At 36.4% G+C, this 19,812-nt stretch overlaps 1 protein-coding gene across 2 annotated transcripts in view; it reads right to left on the bottom strand.

The window, feature by feature from the left end:
* The window catches only part of LOC119653805 (ATP-dependent translocase ABCB1), a 53,472-nt gene extending 33,812 nt beyond the window's left edge, over window positions 1–19,660 (bottom strand). For both annotated transcript variants that reach the window (XM_038058825.1, XM_038058824.1), the window contains exon 1: window positions 19,356–19,660. In XM_038058825.1, coding sequence (XP_037914753.1) covers window positions 19,356–19,450 — 95 coding nt within the window. In that variant the 5' untranslated portion in view covers window positions 19,451–19,660. The remainder of the gene's footprint in view (window positions 1–19,355) is intronic.
* Between the last annotated feature and the right edge of the window lie 152 nt (window positions 19,661–19,812).

Genomic DNA, 19,812 nt, shown 5'->3' on the forward strand with positions numbered 1-19,812 from the left:
AAACTAAACACCGAAATGATTGAGTGGCCAAGCCTCCACGTCGTGCTTCGGGTTCCAATCTTGGTTCCGGTCATACTTGCTTGTATTCGCCCCTACAGGCTTATCACTTCGACAGCATTGTCAAGATAATGAAACTGAAGCATAGTTTCGGTCACAATGGAATAAAGAAATAAAAACAAAAATAAGAAAGAAGGGACCATGTGGAAGTTTTACGTTGTTTTCCAGGAACAAGTAAGCAAAAAACAGGGTACCTAAATTGGAACAATGCGAGGAGTTTAGAAATTTGCCTGGTTGCAAAAGTCCCGATTTCAAGTGAAAAGTCGCATCCAATATGGTTGAAAGATACATAAATGAATAAATGAAATAGGGGACCTAAATATGTAACAGACGTTCTTTTTTGTATATAACATATATGTCTGCTATTCACTCCGGCTATTATTATGAAAGTATCATTAATTTCGGCAAAAGATGAATTCTTGTTAGCCCTGATGAAGGGAATAAGTGGTTCCCGAAATATCGGTATTTGCAAAAATAAAAATATTAACACTAGCGAATAAGAAAAAACAAATTTTATTATTTCAAATAATTAACCGCCGGAAACACCGCGTAATTACACTAAGATTTCTTCTTGAGGTTATGACATTTGTGATTGTGTGACTAATTTTCCAGAGGTATTTATACTGTTGCGAGCAAGAAGATTTAATCTTTCATAACAAATTCACAATATTGCGAATCAATCCACGGCAGCTGAACAAGAAATCGCATAGGAAGAGTGCTGCCTTAGGATGACCCGACCTCATATTTCACATGCTCGGCTGGTATTGCACAGCACAATAACGTGATAATTTTAGACAAGCAAGAGAAAATTCTAACAGTGTTGATTTCAACCGAGTAGTCTTTCAATACAATTGCACAATTGTCTAAAGGTTGCAATCTTTTGTTCAAATTGGATAGATTGAACAATGGAGGTTGTGTGCACTGATGTTCGCTAGAAAAATGCCTGGATTATTGCTTTCGCCACCTGAGCAATTGAATTCATTTCTTCGTCGCGAAACATCAGAATCATAACAGTTTCTACCAGACGCTCAAAGATACTACGGATATTTCCCAATGGCTTCATTTGGAAAAAATCTTCTGGAGGGAGTAAAGGCTTATTTTATTTTGGTGATCATGCATACAGCTCCCAGGATTTGAGAACGCACAGCATAAATTCATTTAAATTTATTTCACCAATGACAATAAAAACAGTAATTTTGTAAGATCTGCAGCAACTACTTTATGATGGTGGTCTAGCTGTTCCAAACTGCGTTAGATCGTCCCCACATGACTACAATGTCTTGAGTAGCATTTATTGAGTTTTTGGGAGCACGAAGTTCGCCGGGTCATCTAGTATTTAACAACAAAGAGAATGAACTTCTTTATATTTTCTAGATGCAATAGGGATCGAGTCCTGGCTGGCCAAATGTAAACTTGTAGTCACTAAAAGCTGGAATCAAATCTTTCAACATGAAATAGCGGAAAAATAGTAACTTTTTCGTGAAAATCTTACTAATGCGAAAATCTTACTAATTGGTTTATATGAAAAAAATGTATCGATGCAAAATTAAGAAACTACTGATTTAAAAATGATTGGCAATAGTACGAATAGTGCCAATTTTCAAAAGATCAAGCAACAAAGACAAGAACAGATTTTTACATTTTTACATTCCAATTATCAAAAAATCTATCAAATGCTATTAAGGAAAAGGTAGATAAATTAATAGTTGAAACGGCAATTCAAAATCAGTCGAATATTGTAGTAGAAAATGTGGATATACTAATAATTTGCTAGAGCTAATGTCGACGAAGAAATTCATTTTTTTTTAAATTAGGTAAACTGGAAATTCGATAGTATATAGACATCAAAAGCATGCACAGCTTGATAAAATCGAAAATCTATCAAACTTAAATATAGATGGGTAACTAAAATATTTGGCCAACTGACTGGGGATGGCTCAGTAAGTCCTTCCAGCCCACTGAAAAGCTTAAATTTCCTGCCGATGATTGATTTTTTGCAATTGCGAAAATGTTTGCGGTTTAACATTTGGTCGCCGCTCGATTTTCATATTTTGCAATTCAATATGCGAGACATGTTCCAGGGCCAGTTGCCAAAATAGTGCATCAATTACAGAGAATAATTTTTACAAATAAATAGACAAAATATGTCTTTACTTAAATGGATTATCGCAAAAATATTGTAATAGTTTATTAATAATTATCGCAAATTTTATTACACGATATAAAAATATTCCTTTTCTAATTGTGGTCACAACAAATATAACAAAGGAGTGACTTTTGACAAATAACAATAGATCATTCAAAATACTTTAATTTTTGAAAGCATTTATTTTGGTAGTTGGTAGTTAGGGGTTAAAAAGTTGTAATAAATAATAAATTATGTATTGCATTGTTAATGAATATGTTGCTTTATACAAATAAATTATTAAACCGTTTTTAGGTATGAAATAGTATTTTTTGTTAATTTTATCAAAAGCTTTCGAATAGAAATGTTCTAGAAATGCTATAAGACAAGTTGAATAACGTTCCAGAGCAAAAACCATCTTAATTTAATAAATACATAATTTAATCTATGATTTTTCCAGTTTTTCTAATCCCAACTTTTTACATAGATCATTGTTAGTCGATTGATTTCGGAGGTTACACCGCAGTTTTGGTCAATGCCGGGACAGCCCAATTTGTACCTTCTTCCCTTATTTCCGATCTCAACATATACATATATTATTTTGTATATATCCTATATTTACAAAAGGCAACATGTAATTCGTAAAGCTCAAAATGAAACAGATTAGAATAACAAATATCAAATTAAAATGAACTCAAAGTAAATAATGTCAAGTTAAATGTTTTATCATTAATGACTGTACAAATGTGTTGACATTATTTATTCTATATATATTTATGTTTATTATCGCAGGCAAATTTAGGTCAAAGTGATAACTTTGAATTTGAAATTGGAAAAAAAGGTAAGTGGAACAATTTCGCCCTCTTCTATACTTGGTTTACTCTGCCACTTTTCTGTATATGTGAAAGTAAATATAGAAAGCTATAAAAACTAAAAAATAAGGCATGAATTGTAGTTACAATTACACCATCGATAATTTCGATAAAAGTACGAATTATGGAATTGCCTGAACTCAATTCAGTTCTTTTCGAAGTTATTTATAATACCTTGTGCCTCCTGAATTTGAGCCCCATAATAGATTATTTGTACCACTTTACGTTTTCGTTCAAAGAACTAAGAGAACATTAGCATCCTTTCATGCAAAACGCAAATAATTTCAATGGAACACTACGTAGATGCCAGTGTGACAAAACAAATATTAGCTATCAACTAGAAAGGTGTATATTTTTTCAACTAACGCAATTCAAGTTGCAACCAAAAATATCGAATGATTGAGGGAGTGAAGAGTCAAAATTTTGCTCAAGAATGTTTCTAATGGACCTTTCAGTTAGCAAATCCCAAGATTTATGATCACATACTTTCTTGGAACGCATTTTTTGCCTACCACCAACTATCCTTAGCTTGCTTACTGGGAGAACTTACCACGAATGGAACATTCCAGAATGTCCATGGGGAAATATGAACCAAAGGGCTCGCAGGATTTTTTAACCTCACCAAGAAAAGCCAGTAGGAATACTCATACGTCGCTGCAGACAGAACTACCATCTGCGGAAGCGAGGGATATCTGCAGAGGGTACATAACGTTTCGACGCCAGATATGAATTTTTAAACGAACAATTCTTTTCATATTGTATCTGCTGTGTGAGTTTATATCACTTTGATAGCGCATAATGAAGGATAGCTTTGGGTATATTTCAACATATATACATATATTAGCATATATGTAGTAGACAGGGGTGTGAAATTATGCAGCACATAAAGCGACTACCACCTGAGCGCTCCCTATGCTCTTAAAATCTATCGCTTTAAAATGTTTACAGCGTATTCTGGGATAGCTAAGTTAACGAATTATGCCATAAAAAATAATATGATTCTGAGTGAACCTAACGCAATTCAATATGAAGTCAAAAATATTGAATGATTAAGATCACAGTAGGAATATTCATGAATAACTTGAGGCCAAACTACCACCTACGGAAGCTAGGGATTTTGTCGGACATTCTATTCAGATTTTATAGAGGGCGAAGTCAAACCTCCTACCTATTCTGGAACAATGATCACCTGTGAAAAGTAGGTTGATACATCTGGGAGAATACTTAACACCAGATGCAAGGCTAGCATATTTCGAGACATCTTAAAATTCATAATCATCATCAAGGGCGCAACAACCGGTATCCGGTCTAGGCCTGCCATAATAAAGAACTCCAGGCACCCCGGTTTTGCGCCGAGGTCCACCAATTCCAATTTAAAATTACTGTCGGTTATTATCGACATACTGTAGTTGATGTGTAAATTATAACCATGAAGGGGTAGTTCTTTAGAACCCCGTACAATTTCCCTTGATACTATAATATTATTATTATTAAGTATAAGCAAGGACTGATTAATGTAATGCGTCGCCTCAGACAAAAGTGGTGTCCCAGGAGCCATAAGTTCAGTTGTGTAGAACCAATATACCCAAGTTGCAAAATAAAAGCAAATAATACACAAAATACGAATCATGGGATATGCAACTGGAAGTTTTGAACGCTCTGATATGAGATGAAATAGTTCACAGCTAAAAATCTCAACTCAAGACTTGAACTACAACCCCAACAATGAAATGCTTAAAGAGTAAGCCAGTTTTAGTCTGGGTGAACCCTGCGTATTTTGGGCCAATAGATGCATTTTTCTAGGCCCGCTCGCTTACATTTAGAAATTAATAAGGAGAGTGTTTATTTTACTGTATACTACAATTAACCACCATTGTCAAAAGAGGGAGGGATTACCGAAGTAATTTCTGAAGGCTATCAATTCAAAAGTGTACACAACCAAGGGAGAATCTTATAAAATGTGAAATCATCCCGAATGCGGAGAAAGTAAGTAGAACAACGAGTTACTAACGAAATAGTAAAATTGCATTAGAACGGTCTACACGTTTCCAATGGCGACACCGCAACTGTTTAGAGGACGGTTTAGTCAAGGTAAGGGGACCAGACATCCAAATTATTGTAAAATATTCAGAAAAAAATAATCGAATATGAGGAAGATGATAAAGAAAATTTGCTAATTTGCGTAATGGGATCGTTTGCTGTCACCTAGGATTAAAACAAATGCATGCTACGGATAGATTATGGGAATAACTCAATCCGATAAACTCTCTAAGCGTAGAAAAATATTTGGCTGCTATTATCGTGGAACTGTTTGAAAGGTGCCAAATATTATATATTTTGAGAAAAAACTGATAACTCATGTAAACAGACTTTTGCCCACATACTATAAACATTCGCAAGAAATTCCCTGCATATAAAATTGTTATGCCTGTATGAAAAAAAAATCATTAACTTTTGTGATAATAATCTGCTAGTCATTGAATCGCTATAAAACTATTAATCCATCAAAATTGTGTACTTTATCAATGAGGTACATACTATACATCCATATATATCTTAGATAAATATCAATAAAATGCATGAGCTATGAATAATGAAAAGATAAACAGACCATAATAAAGATTATCTGAATAAGTTGCTTCGCAATTTACGAAGCGCTTGCTGGGGTTCTTTTCGGAGCCCAGAAGGTTCTTATTATGCCACATTTTTATGTAACATTAGACAAACGAGATGAATAGTCCCCTGTGCTTTTCTTACAAATATATAATATAAAATAATAATATATAAAATAGCTACCTAAAATCAAAAAATAAATACAATTTCAACAAAGCTGATATCACGACTGTTCTAAATGCTCTTCATATGTAATTTAAAGCAAAGCTAAGTTGGAACGTTTTCACTCATATACAAAAAACATTAGGACATGAAGTAATCCTGAATCTGAATGATCATACAGAGAGCGATCCATCAACAGAACTTAATTCATTCTTTCAAGGTGACTATCGTTAGGCTCAAGGTTCTATATCTGACGCCAGCCTTTTCAACCGTTAGGTGCGGCTTATATGTTGTAGTTACTACGCTAGAGCGACGGTCTAAGATGCTGCAAATGATATTCTAGGTGTAAATTAGTATTACGAATACCAAATTGTGTTGAAATATATCTAATTAGGTTTGACTGAGATGTCCTGGAACTGGAGATTCGTTCAGATATTCCATAGCAATTAAACTCTCCAGTAAGATAAATCTGCTGTATAAAGTAACGCACTATGCGCCTAATACTTCCAATGCTATTCATGTATGGTACGAGTACTTAAAGCAGGAGAAATATTCAAACAGAAATTCACAGTATTGGGTAAGTAATTACCAATTGCAATTAGAAGCAATCATTCTTGCTTGTAATCGAGGAAGTCCTAAATTCCCGTTCTTCCTTTATTAAATTTTTGCTTTGGATTGCTGGCTGATATTTTAATTGCTTTCAGTTAAGGGGTTATACTAATGTTAAACGGTTGAAAAAGGGTAGCATCTTGAACTATTCTACAAAATAAAGTGGGCCAAGAGCAATTACTAAATCACCAGTGGACACAACAATGCGCCTTTTCACAGCCGCATGCCTAAAAGAAGCCGGAATTGTAGGAAATTGTGTGTGTGGTCATGCAACCAGTTTTTCGGCTTGACATATCCCATGGTCAAAAATCTCCGGGAATTTGTAATTTAAACATACTGCTCATGGTAGAACCGATTAGTTTCGACTCTTTTGTTGTTGATTGATTGGTACCACCTTAACCGGCATACATAGCAAAGTTTTAACGACAACGCATCATTAGTATCAACTTTTCCTTTTGTCGCATTTTAGTATACCATAGATAGTTTGTGTAAAGCAAAAAGTTTGCTTGAAATTCACTGTTGCTAACGAAATCCCGTGAACTTTGTCAAAAACTCAGGCATACGGGGGTTATAAAAACTTTAAAAGTAGCCGTACACTGGTAGCGGATTTTCCTGTTTCCGTCTATTTATGTCAAAAGGCCGACGAACACGTCAAAAAGAGAGATTTGGTGCTCGAAAATCGTCATACCAGCCTAAGAGAGTGTGGTGTAAAGTTTTGCGTATGAGACGTGTTCTGAATTTCACACCTAGAACAAATATCTTGTGGCGCGGCAGGATTCGCAGCATTCGAAATTTATTTCGAATGTTGCGAGCGAATAGATGGCGCGGATCTATCCACTTTGCGTGGCACGCCAAGGGAGTGGAAGATCGCAGTAATTATGTTTTTCAGACCTGTCACTGAAGGCCCCGAAAAGATAGTAACCTCCTTCAAATGTTCTGGGCCATAGAACTCTCGGACCCTCCACATGTCAGCCATTTCATATTGAAGTTGTTGTTCTTTTTCTAAATTCAGTGGGTAGCATTGGCACCTTTCCCTTGCTTTCGACTTATCCACGGATATTCGGCCCGTACGAGGTTGAAGATTTCATTTATAATAATACTGTTTCAGTAAAGTGTAGCACCATGAAAAAAATGAAAACAAGCGACATCAAGTTTGGTGCTTATGTCCTCAGAAACAAAGCTTCCTAGATGCACAAATTGTTCGAGGCCCTCAATCTTCTGCCCATTAATGTTACCATGTTCAGTTGGTCTTGTCTCCTCCAAACTTAGAGCTATTTGAGCAAGGTCCATGAATGGGTGAAAGAGCAAATATGTTTGGTTTCAGGAATGAGGGTACCAAATATATACATTTGCTCTGCAATGTGTTCTATGGGGTGCTTGAACCTGATAATAAGCTTTTTATAAATTGCATTAACTATAGCAATGTTTGCATTCCGAACTGGTTGGCATGGCTACTTGTATGTTACAGCTGAGAGTAGATTCGCTAAAGTTGAGTTGACAAATTTTGACGTACAACTGTTTTCCATTGAGAGGTTGGCAACAAGTCGGTAACACGAACGTTGCTTGATTACAAATCAGCTTAACAAAAACTTGAAGATATTATATGTTGGTTGCTATCTGACTTTCTAGATTCCTAAATGTTGATATGTTTTGCTTTCTATCGTGTGTTTCTCTAGATCAAGCAGGAACTAGTAATTGCCTACTGGCACAACAAATTTTGTCTTACACCATCGGTTAAAACATTTTCTTCTTCGATGGGGCTGATTAGCCCCAGAAACTCCAATACTCTACCTGTAAGGTAGTCCATAAACTCAGTAGTCAACAGAAGCTTAGAAACTGGAGCCATTGACTCATTATTATAAATAACGTTTCGACAGCATTCACATCGCTTTGATAAAATATGTTGAGATACTCCCAGGGGTTGGCCAAAGTTTACATTGGTAATCAAAAAACCATTGTCGCTGTTAACAGAATTCCGGGTAATCGTTCGACTAGCCGAATTATTACAACAGAGGTTCATGGTATGACTTATGTTGTGGTCTGCTATGGTTATTGTCTCCAGAATTAATATCTTGGAATGAATAACAGTGGTATGCGCAGATGGACTTTATAGTTCTCGGCACAGTTAGATACTAGACAGCTACCACACTCCCCCTTGCCCCTCAAGGGGGGAAATCAGTGCGAGTACGCACGATTTCAAATTGTTTTGTCCTTGAGCATGAGCGAGATGTAACAAAAATCCGATCAAGTGTGTTTAACATACCGCCCGGACTTGCCAATGTTTTGATGAGATCGGCAAGTTTTTGCTTATGAATACGTGAAACAACTTTTTGCTATATGGGTGAGCACGGCGGTAGTACCAGAATAGCAAAGCCCACCGATCTCACCAATTCGATTTGACGAAGATTATGCCTTTTCCTTGTTTAGCGTCTCTGATGTGTACAGATAAGCTTCCTTCAGCACATTCTCATTTTAGTGTGGTCATTTTAGTGTGGGTACTGCCTATAGTAGATCTACTGTGGTTCTCGGTGTTTTGATTTAACAAAAGAGTCACCAACTTGAGAGAAGAGGCCCCTCCCGAAATGAGCATACATGATATAACTGAAAATAATATAAAATTTGCTCTTGCAAAGGCAGGTAATTGGAAGGCGCCAGGAGGTGATAGTATTCAAAGCTCCTGGTTAGAGTCATGATTACTGACCCAAACGTAGTTCCACCATTTTTCATTAAGGGGATAACTTAGGGAGCTGAGTGTTTCTTCCCCTCAAAATATCGGTCAGTTCTTTGTCTCCACCATCTATAAAGTCTCACAATGAACCTATTTGTATTCTGACCCCATCAGGAGGACTCCAGTCATAGCTGATTCTGTATGGGAATATGGCTTCATTTTAAAATGTACATGGCTGGCTTTTCTGAACTGAGTCCTAACCCTGATTCTATCCAAATCATACAATACGCTGATGACCACCAAAAAGATTTCCCTTGGCAAAGCTCATTTGAATTTCCAATTTAGGTGCACTCAAAAGCATAACCCCCGGAAATGTGAAACAATTGTGTTCCACGACAATATGAGGATAATCCATGTTGGATCAGAACCTTGAAGTGTGTTAGAGCACTTCATTCAAGATCGTAACGGTACACCACAGTGCACTGTAGGAGGCAATGTGGTCAGCATTGCGCTCGCCCGAGATTTTTACCCTGATTTTACTCAGGTACTCATTCACAGCTGAGTCGACTGGCATCCGACGTCAAATTACGATACAAATCCCACTGCCATCAGTGAGATTTGAACCACGACCTTTCCTATGACAGCCGTATGAGGATGGCGCTGAGAATAGGCCAAGATGGCCACGTTGCGGGTGATGAATCCTATATTTTGAACGTACTGAACCGTGCAAATGATGCCCGGAAATCAGATTTCTCCTCATTTTCAGCTTCTTTTGGTCCGATAATTTTCCATTCCAAATAGAAAAGCTTCATCTGAGTGAACGAATGATCGTCTACTCACTCGAATGTCTACAAGAATGAAACTATTTCAAATTTTTCCAACCAAATCCTGTACTATCCCTGCCAAACACCTCGCGTTTCCGATGCCCAAGGTAGAGTAACCTTCTACACCAGTAGAATCTCAGTCCCAATTCTAATCCACAACCATTTCTTATACGTATTCCTGGCCTATCCAATTAAAAACGTTAGAACAAACAAAAAATACGTGGCCGAAAATTCGAAAAAAAAAACCCAAGAGTGAAAAATTGCCGCCATGGAATCCATCTTATTTGTCAAGAATAGGAAAATTAGAGAATATTTTCCCAAAATGAAGAATATTTCTCTAATTTTCAAATTTCAAAGTAAAAAAAGTAAAAAGCACAAACATACCGCTTCAATTATAGGATTCTCCGAGGGACCCTTTTAAGCCGGTCATAAGGCAGTAAAAAAATCCGGCTTTGAGAAGTATTTTTCTAAAGTAAACAGTTGTCCTCTGTAAAGGATTAAGGGTTGCTTAAGGGTATTTCCCCCCGGTGTGATCTTGTTAAAGAAATGTCCCCCACCATCCGCCGCTATTTCTTTTTTATAAATATTATAATACAAAAAGAGTGTTTTTACAAATCAATACATTGTTTTTCAGTTTCTTTAGTTTCATAATTATAGAATGACGGTTTATAAATAAAAAAAAAACAACCTAAAAATTATATTTCGTCTAATTGTATATCTGACTTAACAAACACAGTTGGAAGGTGATGCACTTAAACAGGAAACCACAAACGGAATGGAAGATTTTATTGTTAGATCCACACTTTAATACTATCAAGTCTTAATTTTAAGATTTAAGTAGACAATTTTTTTGTAAAAGATTGCTCAATCATTTCTAGTTTTTTGCAATACACTACAATAAATCGAATATTTACTAAAATCTATCAAATCTAAATACCATTAATATTATAACTTCAAATGACGTTTTCATTTGATAATTGCTAAAGGCTTATCAAAATCATACAGTCTCTTCTTTGATATTGCTATTTTTTCTCCATTTGATTTTGTGACAACGTACTTCAGTTTCATTATCATTACACTTAGTGCTCTACAACTGATAAGTCTACAGCAGCACAAAGCACAAATCCAAGCGCAAATAACCATGACGCAACCAGGGTTTGAACTCGGGGAAACAAAGTTGTGAGACTGATGCTCAATCAACTCAGCCATCGCACCGTTGAATACGAATAATAAAAATTTATTAACACTTAATAGCCATAATAAAATTTTTCCATTTTTTGCTAACAGTAAAATGAGTAAATAGATTTCCTTCAAATTTCAAATCGCTTGTAATCAGACTTGTTAGAATTATGATAAATTAGCGGACATTTTATGATAACAATCATATCAATTCTTTTGGAAATATAGGTACTGAGCTTATTATTTTCGTTGTGATGAAATGAAATTTTAGAATGGAATTTAAGCACATGTTGGCGAAATACTAGAGGTATATAAGAGGAAAAATATAATCAGGTCGATTAGTTTGAACAGGCGTGAACAATACCTGCTGGAAGCATGAAATTTACGAATGATATTTTTGCGAAGAGATGAAATTTCGAATAATAGGAAAATATTCGTGTATAACATTCAACATTGTCAATTAGAAAACGGATGATAATAATAATCATTGACGCAACAATCCATATTGGATCAGGGCCTTGAATTGTATTAGAGCACTTCATTCAAGACCATAACGGGACATTACAGAACACTGAAGGAGGCTAGCATTGCCCTTGCCCGAGATTATTACCCTGATTTGACTCAGGTACTCATTTACAGCTGAGTCAACTGATATTCGACATCCAATCACGATAACAAATCCCTCTGCCACCAATGAGAGAGCGCTCTAACCACTTGAGCCATCGGGATACAGAAAACGGATGGAAACAGGAAATCAACAAAACAGCAGAATAGAATAGAACATATACTGTATTGGCTGGTGTGATCAAATGACTATGCCGAGTCTGATTGAAAAATTGGCACCTGTTGTAGTATTTTGAGAAAACGCTCCAAGCACTCAAGCCTATAATAATAATTTCATAGGCTAAGTGTGAGCAATTTTTTTCTTTCGAAAAAGACCTTTCCGTGAATCTTCGTTTTAAGTCTGATGATGCTCAATAACTGCATAGAAAATACAGAATCGTTTGTTTTGCTTCCGTACATTATTTACATATCACTCCGAGTTTCTTTGATGCTTTAGATAGTGCCCTTTTAAAAAGATCGGGAAGGGATACTAAAAGTGTTGCTCTATTCACCTCGGGTTCTTTCACAGGATTTACGCTTGCAGACATAAGTTTAAATCTCTCCATCCAGCTGCAGGATTTTGCGATTTTCCTTTTCAGAACAGACTAACAATGAAAGACTTAAAGCTCAAAGTCGGACCATTCCACCATTGTGAACAAACCTGTGAACTTCTTTGTCACCAACAATACTCTTCCAATTGAATAAAATCTGTCATTTCCTCATCGCGTTCTACTTTTCTGCATCCATAGGTTGCCCAGCTTTTCTGGTTCCAAGGCATTTTATCACTTATAGTCATAGTATAACACGTATCTATGCCCAACCCATGGGTTTGACCAGAAAGCGCAAAGAAAAAGTATAGATGTGGAGTCCAACTTCTCGCTGCCCGGATAAAGTGATCGGTATAAAGAAAAAACAAAATGATTAACATGCTCAGTCGCTAGTCAGTACTTTCTTCCATACCTCGCCGTTGTTAATTGTACACCATAACATATGAGAAATGTCGCCTAAAAAAATAAGTCCTGCCGCGCTCGAAGGAAGATAGTAGTAGACTGGGCGACTATACTTTCGTGGCCACCTTCTATACCGTAAATGAAGGGTCAAGCACTTAGGTATTCTGGTCGCCACCGCTATTCGAATAGTAACAAATCTGGCTTCCTTGTTATAAATAGTGGTGTTGTGAATTCCGTGTGGGCCAAAATTCAAGAATTAGATCGCTTTAACGTGGTAACTATCAAAGGATATGGAAGACCACGGGGTTAACAGAGACTCGTTATTTCGAAAGTTAAACGCTAATAGAAATTCGGCGACAATTCAACCAAACCGAATTGCATGTCTTTAGTTTAAAGACTTCGTAATACATATATGCTAGATTCATACTTTCCATATTGGATCAGGGCCTTGAAGTGTGTTAGAGTACTTCATTCAAGATCGTAACGGTATACTACAGTATACTGTAGGAGGCAATGTGGTTAGCATTTGCTCGCCCGAGATTATTACCCTGATTTGACTCAGGTACTCATTCACAGCTGAGTCGACTGATGTCTGACATCTAGTCACGATAACGAATCCCTCTGCCACCAGTGAGATGTGAACCGCTACCTTCCGCTACGGCAGTCCAGCGCTCTAACCACTTGAGCCATCCGAACATTGCTGCAAGAAAGCTATACAATAATGTAGAATTCACCATTGAGAGACTTTTTTCAAACCGCAACCATAACAAATACAAACTTCGTGAATAGGAAAAACATCCGTTGGAGATAACTGTTGGTCGCCTTAAAGCATAATCGTCTAATTTGGATTCAGTCGAGTGTTGATGCGAAGGACGAGGCTATGCAACAAATTAGTAAAATTCAGGGGAATAGGCAGTAGCTCAATAACGGCAAACAATTCCAGTTGATCGACTGGCACTTTAGTAAGTGAATGCTCAATACCTAACTATAATTTAGACTTCTAGTTTCATTTAAAAAAAATACTATTTCATTCTAATTCATCACAAATTCAGATTCTTTGCCCCACTGAAAATTAGTTATGAAACTTTTTAGCAGCTATAATACAATAAAGCTTCTACCTGCATAGAACGAAGGGTTTAGTGCGTTCATCGGAGAAAATGGAAGTGAATTGTAATGGTATTCTTCGCATTATCAGTTTTTCCTGGTAGAAAAGCAGCAGAAAGGAAGTAAAAAGCAATGGTGAAATCGCAAACTATTTTTGAATTTTTAACAAGTCCGAAAACCGGTAGTTAGACCCTTTAGCTGTAAAAGGTTTTGTGTTTCCTTATGCGTGGATCGATGAGTGCATGACAGATTCGTGTGGACATAGTTAAAAATTCAATTGCCCTCCATTTTTAAGGTTTCGTGTAAAACAAAACAAAAATTTAAGTGGGGGTCCCCATACATGCAAAAGGGGGGTGTAAATTGTCACCAACTAAACTCATGTGGGGTTTCGGTTAGTACTTTCGGAAGCCGGTCTTAGTTTTGACATTTGTTGGAAAAGTGTAGAGAGTGGGGATCGAAAGTGATAATTTCTTTAACGGGCTTATTACCAGAAGCTACCCAACCGAACAATTTGAAAAAAACCATACGGTGCCTAGGCTCCGAAATACCTTCCATACTGATATCCCTTCAAATAAAGTTAATAATAGTAGTGTATTACTCTAATTTTTAGTAATTGGATGCAAAATCCCCCTTAAGTTCGTCCTAGCGCCACGAAATTACTGTAATGTAGGCTATAACATAGAGCATGATGTTACCAAGTTTAGTGAAAATCGCATTATTACTAACAAAGTTAATAATAGGTCATAGTTGTCATTTCTTTGCAAATTTAAGACTATGAATGTCAATATCACCCGAAAGTGGATACTCTTACATAATACATGCACACAAACGTTTTCATACCTGAAGCGTCCAGTTTCCGGTTTCCCGACTTGTTTAAAGAACCATTTACGCAAATAATTTGATTTGCAAAGCGCTTCATTGATAATAGTCAACCTCATACACTTCGCACTAGGAGTTCAACAATTGGCAAACATAAAGAAATTCACCTGCTGGAGATACCAAAAGGACTGGGGAGGACTAGATTCTTCATGAATGGAACTTCAATATTTTACTCGAATGTCAATTATTCTCGTTAATTATCACGTCAGTTAGGGAGGGGGTCACTTTTCACAGTTAGCACTTTTTTGCAATTTTTTTTTATTTGCTAATTTGATAAAATTTAGTCTCAAGAACCATCCTTCACAATTTCGTGTGAAAACCCACAAGAATTTCTGTCTGAATTTTTTTTTTGTGAAGGCAAATTAGAAAATTTCAGTCAATCACTACTAACAAGAAGACACAAAACAGCATATAGCAAAGCATTTAAGAATTGTATTCGTGACATCACTTTTTCCCGGGTAACTTTTGAGACTGCTCGGCCATTTAATATTTAATTTGCCAGATTCCTTTAAAAACTGCTCTCAAACTTAACAAGTTTTTATGTTACGAATAGTTGCATTTTTTGAAATTTTGAATCCGTTTATCTTGAAAACGCGTTTTTTAAAACTTTTCCTTATTTTACTCAGGAACTGATAATATTATTTATAAAAATAATCGCAACGCTCGTCATTAGGGTTCGAAGTAAAATTTCTGAGATTTTTCTATGTTTTATTATAATTAAGAAAAAATGAGGGCGATTTTGAAATTTAACTTTTTAAAGCTGCCAAAATTCTACTTTTCATCCGACCCCGTTAGTTTTAGTCCCGGCCATAACTATAATACATGTGTTGTAAACAAAATTACCTTTACACATTCTTGTTCGGTTTCACGGTTTCGTAAAAAAACAGGAGGGGTTGAATCAGGTCTTAAAAAGGGGAATTTCAACATTAAGTACATTATTTTGATTTCATTCTTTGCTTTCAAAATAAAAAAATGGCAAATGAATGTTATTTCTTTTCTGAAAAATCGCAATTTTAAAAACACTACCAATTACGCTCTGAGTGTGAAAAGTGCTTTTAAGATGCAGTAAATTCACATAATAATGCTATAATTTTTGATACTATCCGCCATATTGCTGCATACAAACTCGTAGGATGAACTTAAAAGGGTTTTTTTTTCAATCAATTCAAAAAACTTGGTAATATATTATAGTATTAGTAAGTTTATTTGAGGAGATATCGGAATAGGACATATTTTGGGGCCTAGATTTCATATAAGCGCTTTTTTCACACCTTTGAATTGAGTAGTTTCCGAAATGAGTCCTGTCTTACTTTAAGTGTGTACATTTTGACCCTTACTCGCATATTTTGCAATTTATATCAAAACTAATCACTTTCGGAAAGTTCTAATCGAGACGTTTCATTTGATACCCCACATGATTATATCCGATGAAAAAAATTGTTGCATCCCCCTTTTCATGTATGGGGCGCCCTCCTTTTAATTCCACGTAAATTTATGTCACTCACTGTACGCGTGTGTGCACCAAATTTTGTTTGAATCCATTTTGGAGAAAAGTGCATGTCACAGACAGACAATGAATCGATTTTAATAATGTTTTGTTTTACAAAAACGAGTGCTTTTCCAAAGCCTGTGATCCGTGAACTAAAACATGGGATTTGCTTTTTCCCCAAAAGTAGTGCAGTTCACCGTAAAGTAGATAGGGACTCAGGACCAACTCACATTCTGAAAAATATATTTGTGGTAATATTAATTAATTAACTAATTATAAATCCAATTGAAGTATGTTAGAACACTTCATTCAAGACCGTAACGGTACACTACAGGATTACAGTACCCTATACGAGGCAATGTGGTCAGCATTGCGCTCGCTCGGGATTATTACCCTGATTTGACTCAGATTCTCATTCACAGCTCAGTCGACTGGTATCCGGTGTAAAATCACGATACAAATCCCACTGCCACCAGTGAGATTTAAACCGTGACCTTCCGTATTACAGCCTTGCGTTCTAACCACTCAGCTATCCGGAAATACCTGGTAATATTTGTCCTATATTATCAATGAGGTAATTGAGGGCATGAGATTAGGTGTACTCGTAGCCCACGTTAAGTTATTCACCACCAAAAACTAATTACGCTCGGACACCACCACCTTGTCTGAAGTAGCCTGTAACAGTTTACTACGACACTAAGTGTGTCCAAAAGATATTAAGATGGAAGTATTTTAACTTTGGAAGCAAATCTTTTAACAGCGGTAAGGAACCACAGACGGGGTCCATGTTCCCATACGGAGAAATCTGCAAAAGACATGCTTTCCACTTCGGTAGAAAGCTTGTACTTGCAGGCCAGTCAGAATAGAGGGTACAACAACTTCTATAATGAGGGGAACCAAAAACCCAACTACAGTCGGACACTTTCTTGCAGGAAACGGGTGAGGAAGGCTTTTCAGAAAAAAATTTCGGCTGCAGAGGAGGGGGGACTACAGGCTAAATCTTCCATCTTCCGCCTCCAATCAGGAAAAGCAGATGAAAGAAAAGTTGGCGATATGAACGCAACTGGTCTAATACTGGTATGCGGAAAGTACTGCGGTAGAAGGTGAAGCTTCTTGGGAATGAAAACATGGGCACTGCTGCAGCACCAATAGTCATAATGCCTAAAGAAAGGGAACGCAGAAATGCGGAATTTTCGGTGAAGAGAATTTTGGACAAGCTGGTAACCTCGGTGAACCTGACACACTCACAGACCTTTCGGTAAAAGAGCCATGGGGTTGGTGTAGCAAAATCTGTGGCATTAGATCAATAGACTAGGATCTTCCACTAGGAAGAAAGATTCTCAAGCCCCAGACCTTATCGTCTGATGTTAAAATTGTTAGAGGTAACTATGCTGAAACTATTCTGTTCACAGGATCTATTTCTGGTCATCTTACAATAGCAGATTAATAGCACGAGGAGGAATGTAATAGCTGGCTTACTTACGATATGATTCTTTGTGTCCTCCACCGACGCAAGAACTAAAGATCTGGTAGTGTTTGCAGAATCAATGTTTGTAATGTGAACTTTCAACATATTTGTTGGAGGAGCAACCAATGCTAGTCTCATGACTGCAAATGTAAGGTGCGCCCCTACGTTTGCGGACCACAGCAGAAGTGAAATAATTGATTTTAAAATTTACAATTCAAAGTTGTCATTTTTCAATACTGCGCCGGTATCCAATGCTCGTGCTGCCCTTCCGTGGTGGTTACAACTGGACCAAAATTCTACGTGAGAATCCAACTGCGCTTCACAAAACCAAATGTTTAAAGAGCTGAATAAGAAAGGGTATATTCACTATTGAGGCCCAGGCACAGGTTCTTACTCCGAAAATATGGTGTGATACACATGGGGTGTCTTATAGTTTTGTCGCGGTGGCCAGCTCTCATTTTGTTTATTTTTTCTTTCTGTATTAAAAGTATTATATTTTTCTTTACTTGCCTATTGAGGTACAAAAAGAAAGTAAATTGTTAAAACTTATGAAGTTCTCTCATTTTTTATCTCATGTTCTAAAGTTTTTTGTGAGGTACTCTTTCAATTCTGACCGCTTTTCTGCGGTTAATTAATATAAGCACAATATCCTATCTTCGCAGTTTTCATATATGCTTGGAAATATTAAAACGACATTTCAAGAGTAAGTGATTTTTAGCAAAAATAGTGAAAAGTTTGGGAAGTGAACCATTTCTCAACAGACTTATTGATTGATGCAAAAAACCAACTGCTCCTCTTTCTCTTCCTTGTTAGAGTTCTAGAATTGATATCAATCGCAAATAAACGAACGCATCTTCTAAGTAGTACTATTAGGAGGTAGTGGTATTATCGACTGAATTTACTCCAAAAGCGGAGATGGCAATAACACTACTGTCAACAAGGACCGCAATAGGGGACGAATTCGGGAGATCTTTGATTCTGCCTAAACCGCGACATGTTCTGTATAGGTTTCTCACCAGCTCGTATTTATTCTGTTACAGGAACGACCTCTCTGTTCTCGTAAAAGGATTGATCCATACACTTCAATATAATATGTATTGATCTAGCTGTTCCTTTTTTTGTTTTTCAAAGTGGAAACTGTGCCAAAAAATATCCTCCAGTAAGCAAAAATATTGAAAGAAATTTATTTACAAATTGCAAGTGAAAAAAAATCTTCCTGCCTTATTTTACGAGAGTAAGAATGATCTTGAAAATCAAATGCTTTCACAAAACTCTTTGTGACGGTGATGTGAAATTCATAATCCTCTAAAAATATCTACAAATTACTGGCATTCATACAATTGAATCTTCATATCAATAAAACATTCACTCAACTTATCTTCCGATTAACTCCATCACAGATATTGAATTTAGACAAATTTACTTGGACTTATCAATTTTTGCTCGCATACCATATAAAGTTGATATCTAAATACTCTCAATGTCAACTAATCGCCAGGTGCTGATAGTATGGAAATAACGACAGAGTAAATATAGTATTATATGTAATTGAATTCCAATTGATGAAATTGTAGAGAATTTTTTCAATTGGAAGTATTTGCAAGAAAATTGAAAATCAGCCGCTTTGATTTGCAGCTGTGGTGAAATGACTTAGGAGAAATGATAGTTAGATACGAATTTTCCCTCGACATAAATACGAAATAAACGTAAGATCTACCTTAAATCATAGTTTCAAAGCAGCAATGAACCTTACCCGTCATCTTTCCGGCTAATGTACACTTCGTTGCCAATATCCAAAGGATCCTTCTTCGACACACCATTCGTTTCGCTAATCTTTAACGTTTTCATCTTAATTGTTGAATTTACCGATGGGAATTAAACACAATAAGTAGAAAACCGGGTTCTTCTAAGAAAATTTTCTCTTTGTTTTTATAAACTCCAGCATTACCACAAAAATAGTCAACGGCTCACGAATTTATTTCTACCGCGGTCCTACCAAATATTTGGAAACCGTCCAGCTCGAAGGTGAAATTTTGATTAGAGTCATAGGAGTTAGTCGATCGTCTAGAAATCGATAGATATCAACAAAGTATTAAGTACGAAAAAGTATTGATATGCTATCATGCGATGGTGCAAAACATATTGGTAATCTCATTCACAAATGCCCGAAAATCTCGTGCTTTGTATAGGAAAGCGCAGATTAGGACGGG

Source organism: Hermetia illucens, chromosome 4, assembly GCF_905115235.1.
Source record: "Hermetia illucens chromosome 4, iHerIll2.2.curated.20191125, whole genome shotgun sequence".
NCBI lineage: Eukaryota > Metazoa > Arthropoda > Insecta > Diptera > Stratiomyidae > Hermetia > Hermetia illucens.